Here is an 18646-nt window from a genome sequence, read left to right as displayed (position 1 = left end):
GCGAGGAGGTGACGTCGCTGAAATTTGTCCGCGCGAGAGGAAGAAGAAGAGAGAAGAGCAAGTGAAACCAACGGCGCCGTCCGTTGTTGAATGAACGGAGGGTAATAGTACGAGCAGCCATCCGCTAGTAATTCCTACTGAGTCACCGTTTTCCAATACGCCCACTGTCATCGCCCGGTGCATTCCGAATGACGTCGGTCGCTGACACCGCGCTGCTCTGCTCGCGTGACGCGTCCTCCTCCGCGTGAATCCATCCGATCGCGATCGGATCGAAGTCGTTCCGCGCGACTCTAAGCCGGTTAGGAAATGTCAAGTCATTTCGGGGTGACGACTCGTTCGGACTATTTCGAGGCGAAAACGTTTCTCGGAAATTCGAATGCGCCAATGTGGATTTCGCGAGAGAGATTTTCTATTCTGTGGATAGAGAATTCTAACTCGTGCCAATGACTGTCTCCCGTAGAGAAGCAAACGAAACTGTTACTCCGCTGCTTTTTTGTGTATAAATGTTGATGCATTGACAGTTCGATAACAGTAGCGATTATTATTGACAGTTGCAAATGTGCCCCGTTCAGGTGTGCGATTTAATAGTTCCCCGCGTAAAAATAATGGCATTACGTGTTAAGCTACATATTTAAACATGTAAATTTACCTTTTTATGCAGCATGTTATTTTTATACACTTAAATTTAAAGGCCAGCGATCGACTCGCGTTAATAATTCCGTAAAGTATTACCTTGGCACAAAACACAGTTTCTATTATTATATTGTACAAAGGGAAAAGTATACGCGTTTGCATGCATTTTCTTCTTTATTAGTCACATATTTCATGTCTCTTTAACTTATTATATGACAGTGCAAATGTGCGAACCACGTCGTCTTCCCAGACAGCGAGTCGTTATATTTTTATCTATAGCACGAGAGGGTCTATAAACGACTTAGCTGTGTACATATCTGTAGTTCGAGGTTTTATTTTATTCAAAATGCATTCTCTGGTGTATAAGTCGTTCCAGCTACATATGCAACATGTAATTTTCTCCCAGCGTGATGGTTAAATTAAATTATCGCGCGTTATATTGCGCTAACATATCACAATTATAAAGCAATAATAATTATGAGAACAATGTCTCTACGGCGACGCGCGATGGTCGCGATTACTATGCAAACGTTATGCAATTCCTGCTTCTGATACCACCGACGTTGCTCGTTATCTTCTGCGTTCTTATGGCGCTCTTCTCTTATTGCGTTCTTCTCTGTCTTCTCCTTTTTTATCTCCAAGTAATGCTGTGACGTCGTTATCGTCCCCTTCCTACAATTTGCCACAATCATGTCGATGCACCCGTTCTAGTGGTGCATTTATGCACCTCGACAACGCGAACGATTTATTGTCGTAAATTTCTGTCGCTTTTCTCATTTAATTGTCATTCTTGCCACTATTTTATATTTATTAAAGACTTTCTCTTTTTGTAACGGAAAGAAAATGAATTATTTCTTATAAACAGCCAAACCAATTTAACGAACTTTGTATAAATTTATTATTATCAATGCAAATTCAAGAAATGTTTTAAAGAATATCTTAATATTTTTATCTAGACATTTTCACATTTGTACGCGTTTTAAAAAGTGATAAAATTTGATATTAAAGAATGCTGATTTATTGAACTTCTCAATCGTGACATTGCTGACGATTCAAAAATATTAGAAATATTTTAATTCCATTTTTTCTAAATGCGTATACGTATACGAATACGTGTTTTTGATACATATAAAGCGCGGGACATTATAACTTATAAATTATTTTTTCATTTAAGGAATAAAGGTTGTTTATTTTTAATAACTTACATTTATGAAATTTTGTGTCCTTGACCGTAGAAACGCTATTAAAAATCTTGATTAAATTCTATAGAATGTTTACGACTCTTTTTCCTTTTTGCTGATACAATTCTTTTTGCTGCATAGCATATAGTTATGAAAGTAATGGAATATTATATGTGAAAAAGCATAAAAGAGATACAGTTTTCATACGATGGATCCTATATAGTTTGCGTAATACTTCAGAGTACTTTATGTACACGTTGTGACAGTCAGTTTCGTAATATTGCATCATCATGCTTATGCAAAAATGAATCGGCTTAATTCTTGCTTTAATATTAGAAGTCGGATTTTAGATTTTCAACTACTTAATTATTAAATTATCATATAATTTCTTTGACACAAAAGCTGACAATTCGCAGGAACAATTAATAAATATTTTCAAGTTGCATCTATGCATGAATTTTAATCTCAAACGGAAAACTTTTCTCTTTTAATGGAAATAATGGAAGAATAATAAGCTCAAAACTGATTATGTTAACAATTTGTGTAATTTTCTAATTGTTCGTCTGTAACATTTCCTTCGTATGACACATTGTGCTATGCAATTTAATTTTCATTATTTGCTTCAAAATCTTGGCTTAATTTCTTCTTCTATATTCACAAGCTTTCTATATTCACATTCTAACGATCCGACTCGCAAAAACATCCGTTCCGAACGAGAGGATGCTCGTTCTTTCATCTTTCCTCGATAATGTTAAAAAGCAAATTTTTATGCAACTTTGCGAAAAATAATCGGATGCCGGAATTATTGCTCACTTTTGTTGATTGTTGGCGTTACTACTTCTCTCGTCGTACTAGACCGCGTTTCACGATACCCTTAATTCAATATCCGGTGACGCACGTCGGTTTCCTGTACTGGAGTACTCTTTCCACGCGCATACGCTTATCGCGGAAATATTACTGGAAGTTGGCTGACGCACGGCAGTTTGCCGCAGATACACACCGTCGACACCGTAGAAACAGGGTGGCGGCTCTAGCTAGAGTCAATATTAACAACCCCCTGTTGCATGTCCACCTTATCTACCTACCTTAGCCATACATAGCGACGATAGACATCAATCTTTACCACATACCGATATGACGTTATCGTTTCGATTAAAATGCATAAATTCTCCCCTTGGAATCCCTACATATTCCTTTCCGCGTGTATTCCAAGTATAACTCAGAATCATTCTAGATACAAAAAAACCGACTTCACATCTTGAATATTTCGTTTTTTTTTTTGTATCTAATTGCTTATTATGTTTTAATTAATCATTTTTATTTTAAAATTATACTTAGCCTATGTGTAACAACATGGAATATTAATGTATTTTTATGTGGCAAATAAAAATTTTGTTTATTAATTTGTTATAGTTATAATCTTTTTATCAATATATCTATATATTATAATTTTTCATGCACGCAGGCAGTTGTTGAAGAATAATAACGAAATTAGGAGTGCCTCTTTCGTGAATTCGCACTTAGGTAACATCGTGTGTGGCATCTCGGTCGGCACCGTGCGCACGTGCGTGCGTCACGCACACGCAGGCGTAACTGGAAAGCGACGCACGTGCCACGCGGTCGCGCAGGTACCCTACCTACACGCGATCATCCTCATGTCGAATCGCGCAACGACGTATGCTGTCCCGCCCTCCGAACAAGCTTCAGGATATGATTTTGATGAATTCTCTAACAATATCACGTTTTTTACGACCATCGTCTTTCTTATTGTTTCTGCCGATAAGGACAAAAAAACTTGACGCTTGTCGACCTAATTGAATCTAAAATGCATCCAGAATACATCATTTTTCGATAAATTAAAAGGCAACCAAGTCTTTAGTACTGAGAAACAACGCGATGTAAAAATTGTGATTCACCGTTCAAATTTTTCGAACAAGATAAAAACATTGTGCGAGCTTATCCGTGAATTATGTGGAAATGGAAAGAGAGGACGTTTGATAACCCCCAAAAAGGCTTTATCTTGTATGATCGATGCCGAAACTGATAAAACTTATCTTGTTAAACCTTTTCTCTTTTTTTTTTTCTCTGAGTATTTACATTGGTAAATAGTACAAAATGTTGACGGATAAGATACGAAATCTCTCATTCTTGCCGTGAAAATAGAGAGAAAAATAGGGACGTTTTGTCTCTTTATTCGTTGTTTTGCATATGATACATCGGTCTCATTTCGACGAAAATGACAAGGGATGGGGCGCCGCACTACAGGGACTTCCTGTATTTTAATATGTGAATGCCCGTGGCCAGCGGCTTCCACACAACGATTTTTCTTGCGTGTGTATGCGCACGCGTGTGTGTGAAGTCACGCCGCCGGCACTTTCTCTTTTCAAGATCGATTTTGGCGCCGTGCGTCCGGACGGCGCAAGTCGACGACGTCGGTTCTCCAGGCAGGGCTGTATTTATACGTGACTGCCCAATTCATTCCCCCTGCTTCACTTTTAAGAAAATAATGGACGCGCATCGTCGTTTCAATTCCAACAATCTTGGGAGATTTTCCCCAAAAGCAAATTACACATCTAAAATGGCGTTTCGTTGAAATCACCATGTAGACATCGATCTTGCGAGGTCACCCGAGCATGACCGACATAATATTATCGCACGCAGATAAATTTTTCAATTCCTCACAAAATTATTTGCATCGCGCTAGAACGGCACCCTCAAAATTTTCAGTCGATTCGCCCGCGCTTTCTATCCATTCCCACCTTTCCCTTCAGCATCTCGATCACCATGCTCGCTCCATCGGCTCGTTAAATGACAGAAAAAAAACATGAGCGACTAGAGAGTGGGGCGGAAGAAAAAGAGTGCCCGAAAAAAGGTGTCTTAGGCCGGGACATCAAAAGCTCTTCCACGGGGGTGACTCGCCGCGATCCATCCCTGTCCGCAAAAGCTCTCTTTCCTCTTCTCTTCTCTCCCTCTCTCTTCCTCCCCCTCCCTCCCCCTCTGTTCCTCTCTCGTTTCACTTCGTCTCTCTTGCCACGCGAAAACCTACCGCCTTTCGTTAAAGGTGACCCGACGAAATCGCGGACGAGTCACACGTGCGTGCAAAAGGGTTGAAGAGAGGGAGAGGGCAGTTGAAGGGAAAGGGGGAGAGGAAGTCCTCCGGTGGTTGATGGGCCACAGGAACCACGAGGCAGACGGTGCACGCACTCCTCGCGCAATATCATAGATACCACCGAAAATCCCCTAAAGGGAGGTACGTGAAACAAAGGCCACCCTTATCCACCCCCGCATTGCTAGTCGTTCGTCGTATCTCTTCTGCATCCTCCTTTCTTTCTCTCTCTCTCTCTCCCCTCGCGTTTAACGTTAATCTTCTTTTATTTTTATTTTTTTTTAATAATTTGTTGTTGGTTTTCACGTGCCTTTCCTCAGCTGTAATATAATTTAATGAGTCTGAGTGAAAATGAAATGCACATCTAAAAGGTTTACCTTAAAATATTTGTGTTAAATCACATTTTAAGAGAGAAATTCTCTTTCCCGAAGTAATTATTATAAAATTTTATATAAAAGTTATTATTATAATTGATAGTTTTATTTGTGATTAATAGAGAGGTAATGGAGACGAGAGGTTGAAAGAATATTTACATAAATTTTTATACATTTAATCATGAAAGATAAGAATGAAAAATAAACTTCAATATTCCATATTAGTCTGCTTTTCGCTGCATTTTTTGTCTGACAAGGCTGCATACACTTTACTTTCGAGCGTTATTATGCGAATAGAAATCAATATTGCAACATTATCGATCCTCAATTTTCCGATTAAATTCATGATACTGCAGATGCTTATGAATTCAATTCAATTGCAACATTAATACGAAATGATTCTTTGTATTAAAGCATGTAAGTGCATTGCAATTGAGTAATGCAATTGCGTGTATCAAGTTCATTTCGCTTTCGTCATAAATTATTTTTACAATACATGGAGAGAAAAGAGCGGAGGAGGGGGGGCTTCTTTTTATTTGATATATTTCAAAAAGGTAGCAAACGTCATTAAAATTATATCAATTTTAATTATTCCAATACAATTACAATTTATGTATTGAAACAGCTAAAAGAGCGTGACGAAATTCATATGAAAATTTATAAAAAAAAAAGAAACATTCAAAAACATTTATTATTAGATATACAGATAAGATCGATGAATTTCTGCGAAATTTTAATTTTGTCCTGGCGATATTACGTTTGTCCAGTTGATTCGTTAACTAATTGATCGGAAACACACTTTTATTAGTTAATCTAGGTTGCGCAAGGTCGATCGCGCAATTATCTTATCTCACGAAGGTACGATGAAGTTTGTCCTGGGACCTGGAGTAGGTCCCGGAGGGTCGTTCGCGTCTTCTTCAAGGTTGCTCGAAAGCTCGCCGCGGCTCACTGTCGATGAGTGAGTGGGTCGGCCCGCTGAAAAATCGATACGTACGAAAGTGAGAGTCGCTCCCTCGGTCGGTCGTTCCACCCTCCTTTTTGTTCTTCACGCTCCGCGTACTCTTCTTACTTGCCGTTTGGTTCATTCATGTCGTCGTAGCGGCCGCGCCGATGCACCTAAACGCGCAAGCACAGTTTACGCTCGTGCAAGCCCGAACAAAGCGCGCAAAGCCGGTCAAAACGAAATTTAAGGCACGTTAATCGCACGTACAATTCGAGAGATATCTCGCGCAGAAATATTTACTTCAATACTTCAATACGTGATATACGACTTTCAAAAGACTTTTGTAACAGTAATTACCCTTTCTATCGATTTCTAATTATGGCAATGCGTTAGATTCTTAATAACGATTCTTAATAAAATTGTGCCAATTGGAAAAAAGGTCAAACTTTAAAATTCTCATTTCTCATCTAAAGCATAGAATTTCATTTATCTTATCTCACATTTTTTTTATCTGTTATCAATCCTTTATGACTGTAATATTTAAATATAATAATCAGTTTTTAAATAATAAATTGATAACTTGCTTGAACGAACTTATTTGATAAATATTTAAAGTTCGTCAGTAATATTGTCTGCTAAAGGCACCAAATATATCTCGTATTATAATCGTATTGTAAAGCAACAACGTCGCGATGTAATGTAAACAGACGATTCCCCGCTAGGTTACAGCGCTCGACTTTCAAACTTTATTAGCCATTACCGTTGGAATCTTACTTGCTGCCGTGTAATTCTGTCAGAGTCGCGTTTGTGTTCGGCACTTACATGACCGCTCTCTTCCTTCGCTTACAATCTCTGCTCAGTGAAGGCCAATTGGCATACGTACAAGAAATGCGCGAGATCATACAGTAATGGAATATCTTTTACTATTTGTTATATCGAGTTTATTTGTTAAACGATATTAATATTGTGTTATTAGATATTAGGATGTTAAGTGAGTGTGCGTGCGTGCGTTGATATAAAGTGTCGTTTACTTAGCCTTGTATTACTTCTCTATATGTTCGGAATTGAAACATGTCGCCTAATCCCGAGTATTATTTTTCTACTTTCCAGCAGCAGCGGGGTCGCTAAGGTCCTCGTGAGCAACCTGCCGACCCAGTTACGAGTAGAGGATCTGGAGCTGCTACTATCCAACTACGGCCAGGTCCAAAACATCGAAAAAGTGCCGTCGCGGGACCCAAACACACAGAGCGTGCTCATTAGCTATGAGACGCAGGAGCAAGTACAGCAGTATGTAATCAACACGCTCCTTTCCTTTCCATACTACATTTCGCAAATGATGTGTCGATTTAGGAAATTCGTCGCAGCACAGAAGTCTATTTCACTTTCTGTTTTGAAGATTCGCGAAAGTTTCTCCTTCCCGCGTTGTATACATTAATATTAAGAATTTACGAAAGCTGACCTTTCCCCTCCCCCGGAAAAGACACTCAACGCTCTCATTATTTGCAGGGCTGTGAACCAGTTAAATGGCTACGATTTCGACGGCAATCCGCTGAAAGTGGAGATGTCCTCGGCAGAGAGCCGACGCAGAGGCCGCAGCCAGCGCAGCGGCGGTGTGGCCTTCTCCGGGCTGCCGGGTTCCGGTCGCCAGACCGATTTCCCGCTGCGCATCCTTGTTCAGTCCGACATGGTGGGCGCTATAATCGGCCGACAGGGCTCCACCATACGTCAAATCACGCAGATGACGCGCGCCCGGGTTGATGTGCACCGCAAGGACAATGTCGGCTCTCTGGAGAAAGCCATCACCATCTACGGCAACCCCGAGAATTGCACCAACGCCTGCAAGAAAATCCTGGAGGTCATGCAACAAGAGGCCAACAACACGAATAAGGGGTAAGAATCGATTGTTTCTTTAATCCTTCCGAGTCCGGCTCCATTCAAAATATTATCATAACAGTCGCGATATCGATATATCTGATATAAATATATTTTTATATTATATTAAATTATATATTTTATATATCGGTGTATCAATTTTTTTTCAAATAACTTATCCTATTAATTTAGTTTTAGCACATTGGGCTTTTGTATCGATTTTAGTATAAATATAAAATCTTTTTGTCGTTAACTAAGTCATTAATAATATTACATTGTTTGTCAACAGTGAGATCACTCTGAAGATCCTCGCACACAACAATCTCATCGGTCGAATCATCGGTAAGGGCGGTAACACAATCAAGAGAATCATGCAGGACACTGACACAAAGATCACCGTCAGCAGTATCAACGACATCAACAGCTTTAATCTTGAGCGCATTATAACGGTTAAAGGATCAATTGATAACATGAGCAAAGCCGAGTCCATGATCTCCAGCAAGCTGCGTCAGAGCTATGAAAACGATTTGCAAGCTATGGCTGTAAGTCTCATCGCATATGCTCACCTCTCCTCTTACAATAAAATATAACTTTTTCATAAAAATGCATACAAGTATAAATATATAAATACACTCAATATAATTTCAATGAGAGGTCCAGTTAAAATTTTAGACTGAATATTTTATATAGAATGACAAACAAACTTTTTTGTCAAAGCTTTTAGTTAATCTAGAAAGATTTGAATATCGATCTCGTCGAGGTCTGGCTCGAGCAGAGCATGTCGTTCGCATCGGTGACGCCGCTGCGCAACGCGACGAGGCTCCTAATCAATATAATCGTTATTCTCACTAGCCTCAAAGCATGATGTTCCCCGGATTGCACCCGATGGCCATGATGTCCACCGCCGGCATGGGCTATAGCTCTCGTGGACCCGGCCTATATGGCTCGGGACCCGCCCCGTATCCCTACCAGAGCAGCCTGCCTACTCAACAGGGCGTCCCCGCCAGCGATACCCAGGAGACGACTTTTCTCTACATTCCCAACAACAGCGTTGGCGCCATCATTGGCACCAAGGGCTCTCACATCCGTAACATAATCAGGTTCTCCGGCGCGAGCGTGAAAATCGCTCCCCTTGAACAAGATAAGCCGGCTGAGCAACAGACTGAGAGGAAAGTCACCATCGTCGGCTCCCCAGAATCTCAGTGGAAGGTAAGTACGATTAGTTTTCCTCATTACTTCATGATCTTTCAATCAAGAGCGAGAGTTGCTTTTTATTTTATCATTTCTTTAATTTTGCGAATATTTAGACCGACGATTTCTTTAACTTTACGTATTATAGCTTAAATATTAAATTTGAAAAATAATAAAAATAATTACGCCTTAAATACGCGAATGATAAAGTCATGATTTTTGTGTTAATAATGTTAAAGTAATATATGAAGCATTTTAACATCCATGTATATATAGTAATATATGAAGCATTTTAACGTAACATAATGTCGATGCCATATTGGCAGATAGGTATCGCGTCGGCTTACCAACGTAAAGATCGCGGGTTCAAATCCAGTCGCCTACCGAAAAATTATTTATTATTCTAAAGTCCCATAAAAAGTTTGCGGTTATCCTGCTGTATTTTGGGTGAATGTTGTCTTCTATGCATTAACTTGAATCAGCAGGAATATTAAAAAAGGGCCCCGTACCGATCTCGTTGACATGCGAGAATCGGCCCCGTTTGACCCTTTGACATCATTTTTTTTCCTTCTTGCCCTCTTTTTGTTTTATTGTTTTATATTAATTTCTGAGATAACTGAGAAATTTAATTATGTATATTTCTACATTGTCAAAAATTTGTGTGAAATTTTTCAGGCTCAATACTTAATCTTTGAGAAGATGCGGGAGGAGGGATACGTCGCTGGCACTGAAGACGTTAGACTGACTATCGAGATCCTCGTTCCCAGTACTCAGGTTGGCCGGATTATCGGCAAAGGTGGTCAAAACGTAAGAGAACTACAGCGCGTAACTGGCAGCGTTATTAAGTTATCAGAACAGCAAGCGACTCCTCCTTCAGCCGAAGAGGAAACCACAGTTCATATAATTGGTCCCTTCTTCTCCGTTCAGGCAAGAAATCTGATTTTTCAACTAATTTTTATGATGATTGAATACCTAAAATTTATTCATGTCATTCATTTTGGACCTGTCTATTACAAAATATGTATTTTTTTCTTCTTTAGTGCTATATTAAATTATCTGAAATATTGGTAATTACCTCAAACAAAATTGCATCTCTTTGTTTCTCAATTTTTTAAACGACATTGTGAAAAATAATAATCAGACTCGTTTTCTTCTTTGACTTCCATCTTTGGTTTTTTCTTTTATATCTTAATAAAAATTGAATCCAGCAAGAAAAATAATCAAACCATTAGAAGTGAACCAAGAAAAATTGTTAATCAATATTTGGTTTTCTTTCCTTAAATTAGTAGTAAAATGTATTCTTTATAAATATAATCCAAGTAATAATTAAAGTAGTAATAAATAAACTTTCTGTGTTTTTTTTTTGCAGTCGGCACAAAGAAGAATCCGTGCGATGGTATTGCAATCGGGCACGCCTGGTGGAACTGGTGGTGCTGGCTCACGCGCTGGTCGCGGTAGCAGCCAAGAGGGTGTCTCCCGTTCTAAAAGAGATGGCAGCGCCACTTCCCAGGGCGGCACGACGACGCAATCCAGTTCCCAACAGCAGTCTCTCGGCTCGCCATCGAGCCAACAGCAGCAGCAGCAACAGCCGCAGCCGCCATCATCGCCGCAGTAACATTAACATCGATGACACCGACCTGACGCGGACCGACGCCACAAACGCCCATCCGCTTCATTCGCCGGAGTGGCCTCGTCGTCGCTTTGACATTCTCTCTCGTCGAGAGGCTGAGCTTATCGCAACCTCCTCCTCTCGCGGGGCGCGCGCGACCTTCCCCGACGGGGGAGGGCTTCGAACGAGGGTGCGCGACGCACAGATCGCGACGGGAAGACGCGCGGCCAATGTTCTGAGAATTAACTCGATCGAGATTCAATAACAAAGTTCGCGGACTCTCCGACTCTGCAAGATGATCTTAGTAATAACAGTTTTTTTCCGTGCTCCTTGGTCACGTAGATCAGTTCTAGGAACGATCTACGAGTCCTAACTCGACGAGTCAACGGGACTTCTAGGAGTGCTCGGCGAGTCCGCAATGGAGAGTTAATTCTGAGAAATCGAATGAAGAATTCTAATTCCAAAGATTCTAATTCCAAGTCTCGACTCGAGTGAGTCAATAAAGAGTCAACGAGGACCCGGGCCCTCCGTTCGGTTCGAAACGGGTGCGTTTATCGTGATCGATGTTAATCATGTGCGAATGATTAATTAATCTTAGATAAGGTGTCCTTGTCGACAATGAGGACGCACACGATACTACGAATGATCAATCGCATTGGGATTCAGTTGAAACGATTGTGATTCTCGAGTCAAACGCAAGGCACGAAATAGTAGGCGAAGTAGAAGGCAAAGTCCGCGACCGATCGGAGGAGCACCGAGCGTATACTATCGAATCTGGCTTTGTCCAGACAGACACTGCCCATACGCGATCGCTGACTCTCACGATGAACTTCCTGTCCTCGTTGACGAGGACCGTGGCGTTTTCCCCTTCGCTCTACGCGTCGCGCTTGCGTTTCGCGCGCACACTTCCCCGCGATAGCGACGAAGCGACAACACACAGCCGCGCACGACCCAATTTCGCAGCGCTAACGAAACCACCGCCGCCGATGAAATAGGATACTTCGACGAGAAACAAACTGATTTTTAAAAAATAGAAAAAAAAGAAAAACACAACCTTATTACCTCATTGCATTACGGTTAAAGATTTAATACGATAAAGGAAAGTGAAATGCGCGGGAGAAGCGATAAACCGATTAATCTAAACTAAAAAAATGAAAAAGTCTATCTAATATTAAAGTTATTAATAATATACAGAGAAGTTAAGTGACAATTACATATTATGTTATATCTGTTACTACTACTGCAACTATTACTATTATTACTACCTACTACCTACCTACTATTATCGCTATATACTATTTACTTCTTACTAGTACAGGAGGAAAGCGGTTTTTCTTTAAAAAAAAAAAAGGGAAAGCAAAAAAACAAATCAGGTACAGTTTTTTTATACACAATTCTGAGACGTTGAATGATAATACGAGACTTAAATAATACCGAAATATTCCGTGTATACCGCGGAACGGCGACCCATTGCCGGTCGTAAACGTAAGCCAGAATGCCTCAGGAGGAGATGAGAATAGAAGCGACCCCCGCGCCCCAACCCGCCCCTCCTCGCACGTAATACCAAAGAAGCGACTATGAATTATTTCGTATTAGTGAAGTGAAATGCGTCGTGTACGCTATATTCATCTCAAGTTCCTCACCAAAAGCCACGAAAGTGAGAGTAGGAGAAACAGAGAGAAAGAGAGAGAAGGATCAGATACGTGAAAGTGGGAGGGGAAATCGACAAGTAGCCATCAAGATGTCGAAGACAACGCCGACAGACATCAAGTCGCTTGGCACGTGAGTGATTGATGACGAAGAAGACGAAAGAAACAAGAACGGGAAGGAAATTGAGAGAAGAAACGAAAGTCTGATCGTATAGTAACCGTCGTATAGTAAATATCGACATGGATGCCACGTTTTCAAAGAGCGTTAAAGAATGTTTCTCGAACACACGGAAAGAATGAAAAAGCGACTGTCGGTACGCAACGAATAACAGCGAGAAAGAAAGAAAGAAACAAAAAGGAAGCAAAAGAGAGACGGCGAGCGAAGGAGGGGACGTAAGGGACTAAAAGTGAACCGACAAAACTTTTCAGGGATTTTTACTTTTACCATGAATGTAATAATGTGTGAGTGTGCGTGTGTTGAATAATAATTATTAATTGATAAGTAATTTGATTACTGATTAGAAATTATAAACGGCGAGGAAAGGCGAAGAAAAAAAGTAAGGAAGAATCAGGCTTAACGTGAGAGATAGGCAAGAGATAGAAAAGGAGAAAAAAGAAAATACAGGTATAAGACGGGAGAGCGAGATGTCGCGACGTTTAATCGCGACATTTACTCTCGCCGCGGATGGTGTGTCGCCGAGACGAGCGTCGAGACGGAGCCTCCGCGAGGCGTCCCCCGGCGAGCCTGCGAACCCCATAATTTTTGAAAATTATAGCTGTTAGAGGCACGCAGGATCGGGCGCGGAGAACCGCGGAGCGCAACGATCTTGATCTCGCATCGATATCGCGACTTTCAGCACGTGCAATTCGGTCACTATTATATCTCGTTTCACAGAGCCAGAGATTCATTTCAGAATCGAAGGTAATTCGAGGAGGTGGGAGAAGATCGTGGGATGTGGTTTTGCGTTGTGAAGTCGTTCTTAAACAGTGATGTAGCGCCCATCAAAGACAATATCGATTCTTGCTGTACCTGGTATACTAGTGATCGAGTCACGCGCCAAGAGTCGCTGTGTCGAGTTCTAAAGACATTCCGAAGTGACGCTTTTAGAGCGGTATGGGGGAAAAGAGAAAAAAGAGACAGACAGGAAGAGAGAAAGAGAGAGGTTTCAGACGATCGATCGCGCGGCAGGTAGATGAGGCGGAGGCAGCGAGAATGCGATGAATCAAATCAGATTCGAAGTCGAGAAAACCGACCCTGCAGAGCGGTCGTTAAGCATGACCAAGGAAACAAATACAACGGACTAATCAATCACAGCGCACGGTCTCGCGCCGATCAGAGCTCGATTTGTTCTCAAAGATTTGAACGAACATGACGAACACCGATTTCATTGTTTCGTATTTACTTGGATTATCAAGTAATTGTTACACGAGTTATCGTCCGGCAGGAATGCGGGACGATATATTTCACGATTGATTGGCAATTATCGAGCTCATATCGGCGCGCAACCGAGGCAACACCGGTATCAGCATGTGGAACCCCATCGGGGCATCTACGTCTGGCGACACGACGGATCCCACGGATCCGTCGATTTACATTCTCGGCGTTCGGTATGTGTTTAGTACAAAGATGCACGAGGTGTTAAGGATAAATAAGATAATCAAGATTTAAAAGAGATATGGAACGAGAGGTGAAACATCGTGTGCTTAATCGATCTTTATTCTTTTTTTTTTTCTTTCGGAAAAAGATCGGAAATTAAATTTTTGGAGTGTGCGAATATTTCGCGGGTGTTAATCGATAAGAGCTCTTTGAAGCGGCATACGAAGACGCACATTGTAGCGCATCTTCGATTTTAATTACTAAATATGTGCCTAACCGATTCGCATTTTGCTTTTTCAAATCGATAATATCCAAGTAATAAAAATGTTAATTAGTTTTATTTATTATACAATTTTTGTTTCTTCTAAGTTTTGGAAAAGAAGATAAACATTAATTGATGTCTGCTTTTAATTAATCTAATTTCAACATCGATTATTGACTCTTGATTGCAATTTGATCGAGTATATATCTTTTTTTTCAATTCAATAAAAAGCGGTTTTTATAAACATTGGTTAACGTTAACTATAGTTTATAACCGACTCTTTATCGTTTTCTTAAAAAAATGGGCGTAGAAGCTCGCAGACTCGATTAAATGTTTATCTATTTCTAGATCTAAGGCTTATAGATGAAACAAGAATCTTATAATAAAAATTAAATATAACACTGACATTTTTGTGAATATAAGAACAAAATTTAATTGTTCGAAAGCAAAGCGAGAATCAGTTACATATCGGTTACAGAATGCGCGACGAAAATGCGAGTCTTCTATTCCGCTGCATCGTGCAAGGATAAAGCGCCGAAGTAGCACACGAGTAAAGGAGAACAAAGAAAAAATCGAAAATAGAATGAAAGAGGAAAACGAGTCTGAGAACGTAGATTTATTTTTGATACATTGTTGGGGAGACTCTAAGTGAATCTTTCTTTTTCATTTTTTTTGTTAGATGTTTTTAATAACTTAATGAATTTTTACGATATTAAGGTGAGAAAACAAAGAGAGAGTTTTTTTTAATGTAAGATAAAAGAAGGAGAGAGAGGAGTGGCAAAATGAAATGATTTTCGCGGGAAAACGGATAAATTAACGTTATAGAGAGAGGATTATAAGAGTTAATCGGGGGGATGAGGCGCGCAGCTTTTTGCGCTGTGCTCGCTCGCTTTTAGGAGGGGGGGAAAAAGATTACGACGTGAAGGAGATTTTTTAGTGGGATATAAATTTGTATATTATATTTAATAATATATTTCGAAGAAGTGGCGGCCACGGGTCTGTTTGGCGAGGCCGTCGGCGAGACGGTGCCCGGTCCAGGAACCTCGCAGTTTTATGCGAGGGACCTCGCCCAGACCCGTGCCACGCGGTTATTTATCAAGCGTAAATATTTAAATGATGAAAGATGGAGGAAGAAGTAGTGAGAGAGAGAGGGAGAGATTTGTATTAAAGCTTGTAAAGAAGAAAGAAGTTGCGAAACGGAAGGAAGTGCCAAGGGACAAGAGAAACACGTTCGCAAAACCAGTACAACACAGCAATAGATTGCCGAATAGAACAAGATGCAACGGTATAACAGAGGCAGAAAATGCAAGAGAACAATTACAGTGAAGCGCAGATAATAATAAGCAAAGGGAAAGATGCAGAATGGGAGGATAGCAAATACGGAATCAAGCCCTCGTTTATTCTCACGGTCGATGAATGAATCATTTACGCTACTTCGAGACCAATGTCATATCACGCGTCATCTTTTTGATTTCCTTTTTGGCCCGTACTTTCAAAATTTCGAGTCGATGAAGGGAGAACAGTCCGGACACTTGTGAGAAGAAGCACGACGCGAAGCGAGACACGCGAATCGCCCCTATTACAGAGACCCGTCGTCGCCGAGGAGAGGCCCATAAGGGATATACTTCGTCTGGACCTCGTCGAGTCGGCTTTCAATGGGTACCATCGCCCACCCGCCCTCTTTTGGAATATCTCTTTCTAAATTGAAAAATGAATGAAGCTTTTGCTCCGGGAAAAAACGCAGCGTCCGATCATCTTTAGGAAAGAAACAGACTTTTTTTTGTTAAAGTCATGTCGCCGATATCTGGTGCAAAAAAATTGGAATGTTGCTTCAAAGTTATTCAAACATTTCTGTAGATACACAGTGTTCACACGAATGTGTATACAAATTTGGCGAAAATGTGTATATAAATTAATCGCTGCGTTTTTCCCGCGGACAGATTAATGTGCCCCCGCATACGAAAACTCACACCTTTCGCTCGTTCATCGGGTCTTTCAGTTCAGATACTTTCGTTGCGATTAATTTTTTGGAAAAAGTTTTGAATCAAAAAATTAAGAGAAAAGAACGAAAAAAAAAAGAGTTGGAAGTTGTACTTTTCAGAAGACAAGCAAACAGTAACAGCCTCTTTGATCAAGAAGAAGGAAACATTCGGCCGATTCCTCAAGCATTCAGAAAACGCATTAAAATTAAAAAAAAAAAGGGAAGACAAAGGGAGAGAGAGAGAGAGACAACCCGCTCGCACGCTCGAGAGAATGTACAAATCAAACAAAATAACAAACGATGAGATAGATAAAATTATTAATATAATAATAACTTAAAAAAGAAAGAAAATTTTTAACGTTATAAATTATTGCGCGCGCCCGCGAAGCGCACGAAACGTTAGAGGCGAGAAATATAACTTAATCTACTGGTAGAGATATCGACAAACAAATGTACAAAATCGATTTATTGCTAAATGTTAGTATTCTAGAGTATTTTACTGTCGAAAAGCGCGTAAAAAGTGAAAATTATACTAAGCTCGGCTAAGATTGTACTATTCCGGCAGTTTAATCTAAAAATAGGATATTTATGCGAAAAAAACGTAAAATTTAACGTCATTCCGCCGAATGAGAAGGCAGAAATATCATCGTCATAAAAAAACAACACGCAATTAGAAGAATCAATCAGTAAAGAAAAGTAAAAGAATATTTCAACTACCTATAAGCCTCGAAAGATAAGTGTTCCATTTTTCTTTGAACGCGCGTTCTAACATCGTCAACGTGTCTCCAATGACTCTCGCACAACGTAGTTTTATTCGGACCCCCGTCATGTTCTTTCATTATCAGACGCAGTTTTGTATCGCTACATCAGTAAAGAATCGACGTTTTCTGCAGGACATCGCCGAACATTCTTCAGCAAGTAGAACAGAACTCGCGCAAATGCGTGACGATGCACGACAATTAACACGCGCATCATATCGCTTACGAGAGTGAAATCGCAAGAGGAAACAAAAAGTGCACAGACGGCAGAACCTCAGGCAAGCACGCCTGCGAGCAAGAAAAGGGTATAAAGCTAACAAAAAAAAAACGAAAGAAAATAAAGAGAGCGTCTAACGCGTAACAGCTACGCGATTCGCAGTATATATCGGACTTTCCACGAAAGATACACTCAGACAAGGGAGAGAGACAGGAAGAAAGAGTCAGACAAACGAGATGCTCGAGCCAAGATGCTCTCGTTTTTTTTATTGATCGATCAATCGCAATCCAGAACCAAGTCGTGAACGCAGCACAACTCTCTGCGGACGGCATCCAAATGCGTCCGATCTTCAAAGCCGAATGCCAATACGCATACAATACGGGAGTTCCTCCGAAGTGAGAGTTAGAGAGTCCTCTTCTTTTATCATCGATGGCGAAATCCCTCGAGGGACGATAAAATCGATCGAAACGGCATTCAGAAGTTGCCTGCTAAATATCGATTAACGACAGGATCTCTCACGAAGACCTTCTAAGAAAGGCTGGAAATGGTTGGGATTTCGATCGGCTTGGTCGATACTCCTCGATTTTATGGAATGGAGGAACTTCCTTGTATAACACAGTAGCGCATAGCACATCCGGAAATAGAAAGGGGAGAGAAATGAGAAAGCAATCATTTCTCTCAACCGAATTATTCCGTATTACTCTCTTACCGGCATTACTCACGATTCACTGACAAGATATATTGATATATTATAAAAGAATATATATATATATATATATATATATATATATATATATTTACATAGATACATTATAGGTACATGTATTCCGGCATGCAGAATCCGGACGATCGATCCCGCATCACCGCGATCGCGTTCGCCAGTAACGCTTAGAGAAAGACAACTCGCGTCCAGGGTCGCGCGACCGCGGCCCGTTTGGAATTCAAACAGATTGCAGGATACTTGTCTTTAATTAATAAATAGCGACTAATAAGTAATAATAGCGATAAGAAGTGATTTAAAACCGATTTCTAATATTAAATACTATGCGTCACGCGCTTCTCGCGCCCGTAAGTGGAACGAGGGTCGCGTTCGCATCTAAGTTTGGGGGGTGATTGACAAAAGCAAAAGTAAAACAGAGATGGCAGATTGCAGTCAGGAGAGGTAGATTATTTTGGGCTTTAGTATTAGGGTTTCGATAGATATTTGGAGTAAGTGCGATTTCGGGTGCAAGAAACGGTGATATAAGGCCGCCGGAAAAATTTCAATGGGAAA

General features: G+C 40.5%; 1 protein-coding gene across 4 annotated transcripts in view; it reads left to right on the top strand.

Annotated features, from left to right (window-relative positions):
• Positions 1–17100, top strand: part of LOC105829415 (insulin-like growth factor 2 mRNA-binding protein 1) — a 48873-nt gene extending 31773 nt beyond the window's left edge. For 2 of the 4 annotated variants that reach the window (XM_036292395.1, XM_036292397.1), the window contains exons 2-7: positions 7351–7524; positions 7744–8127; positions 8399–8651; positions 8962–9318; positions 9976–10227; positions 10670–17100. In XM_036292395.1, coding sequence (XP_036148288.1) covers positions 7351–7524; positions 7744–8127; positions 8399–8651; positions 8962–9318; positions 9976–10227; positions 10670–10915 — 1666 coding nt within the window. In that variant the 3' untranslated portion in view covers positions 10916–17100. Of the gene's footprint in view, positions 1–7347; positions 7525–7743; positions 8128–8398; positions 8652–8961; positions 9319–9975; positions 10228–10669 lie in introns of all 4 variants that reach the window. The other 2 variants (XM_036292394.1, XM_036292396.1) reach the window with 1 other exon arrangement.
• Positions 17101–18646: the final 1546 nt, after the last annotated feature.

The sequence above is a fragment of the Monomorium pharaonis genome, chromosome 9 (assembly GCF_013373865.1).
Source record: "Monomorium pharaonis isolate MP-MQ-018 chromosome 9, ASM1337386v2, whole genome shotgun sequence".
Lineage (NCBI taxonomy): Eukaryota > Metazoa > Arthropoda > Insecta > Hymenoptera > Formicidae > Monomorium > Monomorium pharaonis.
Note: the sequence above shows the minus strand (reverse complement) of the source record. Positions and strands in the feature narration are given on the sequence as shown.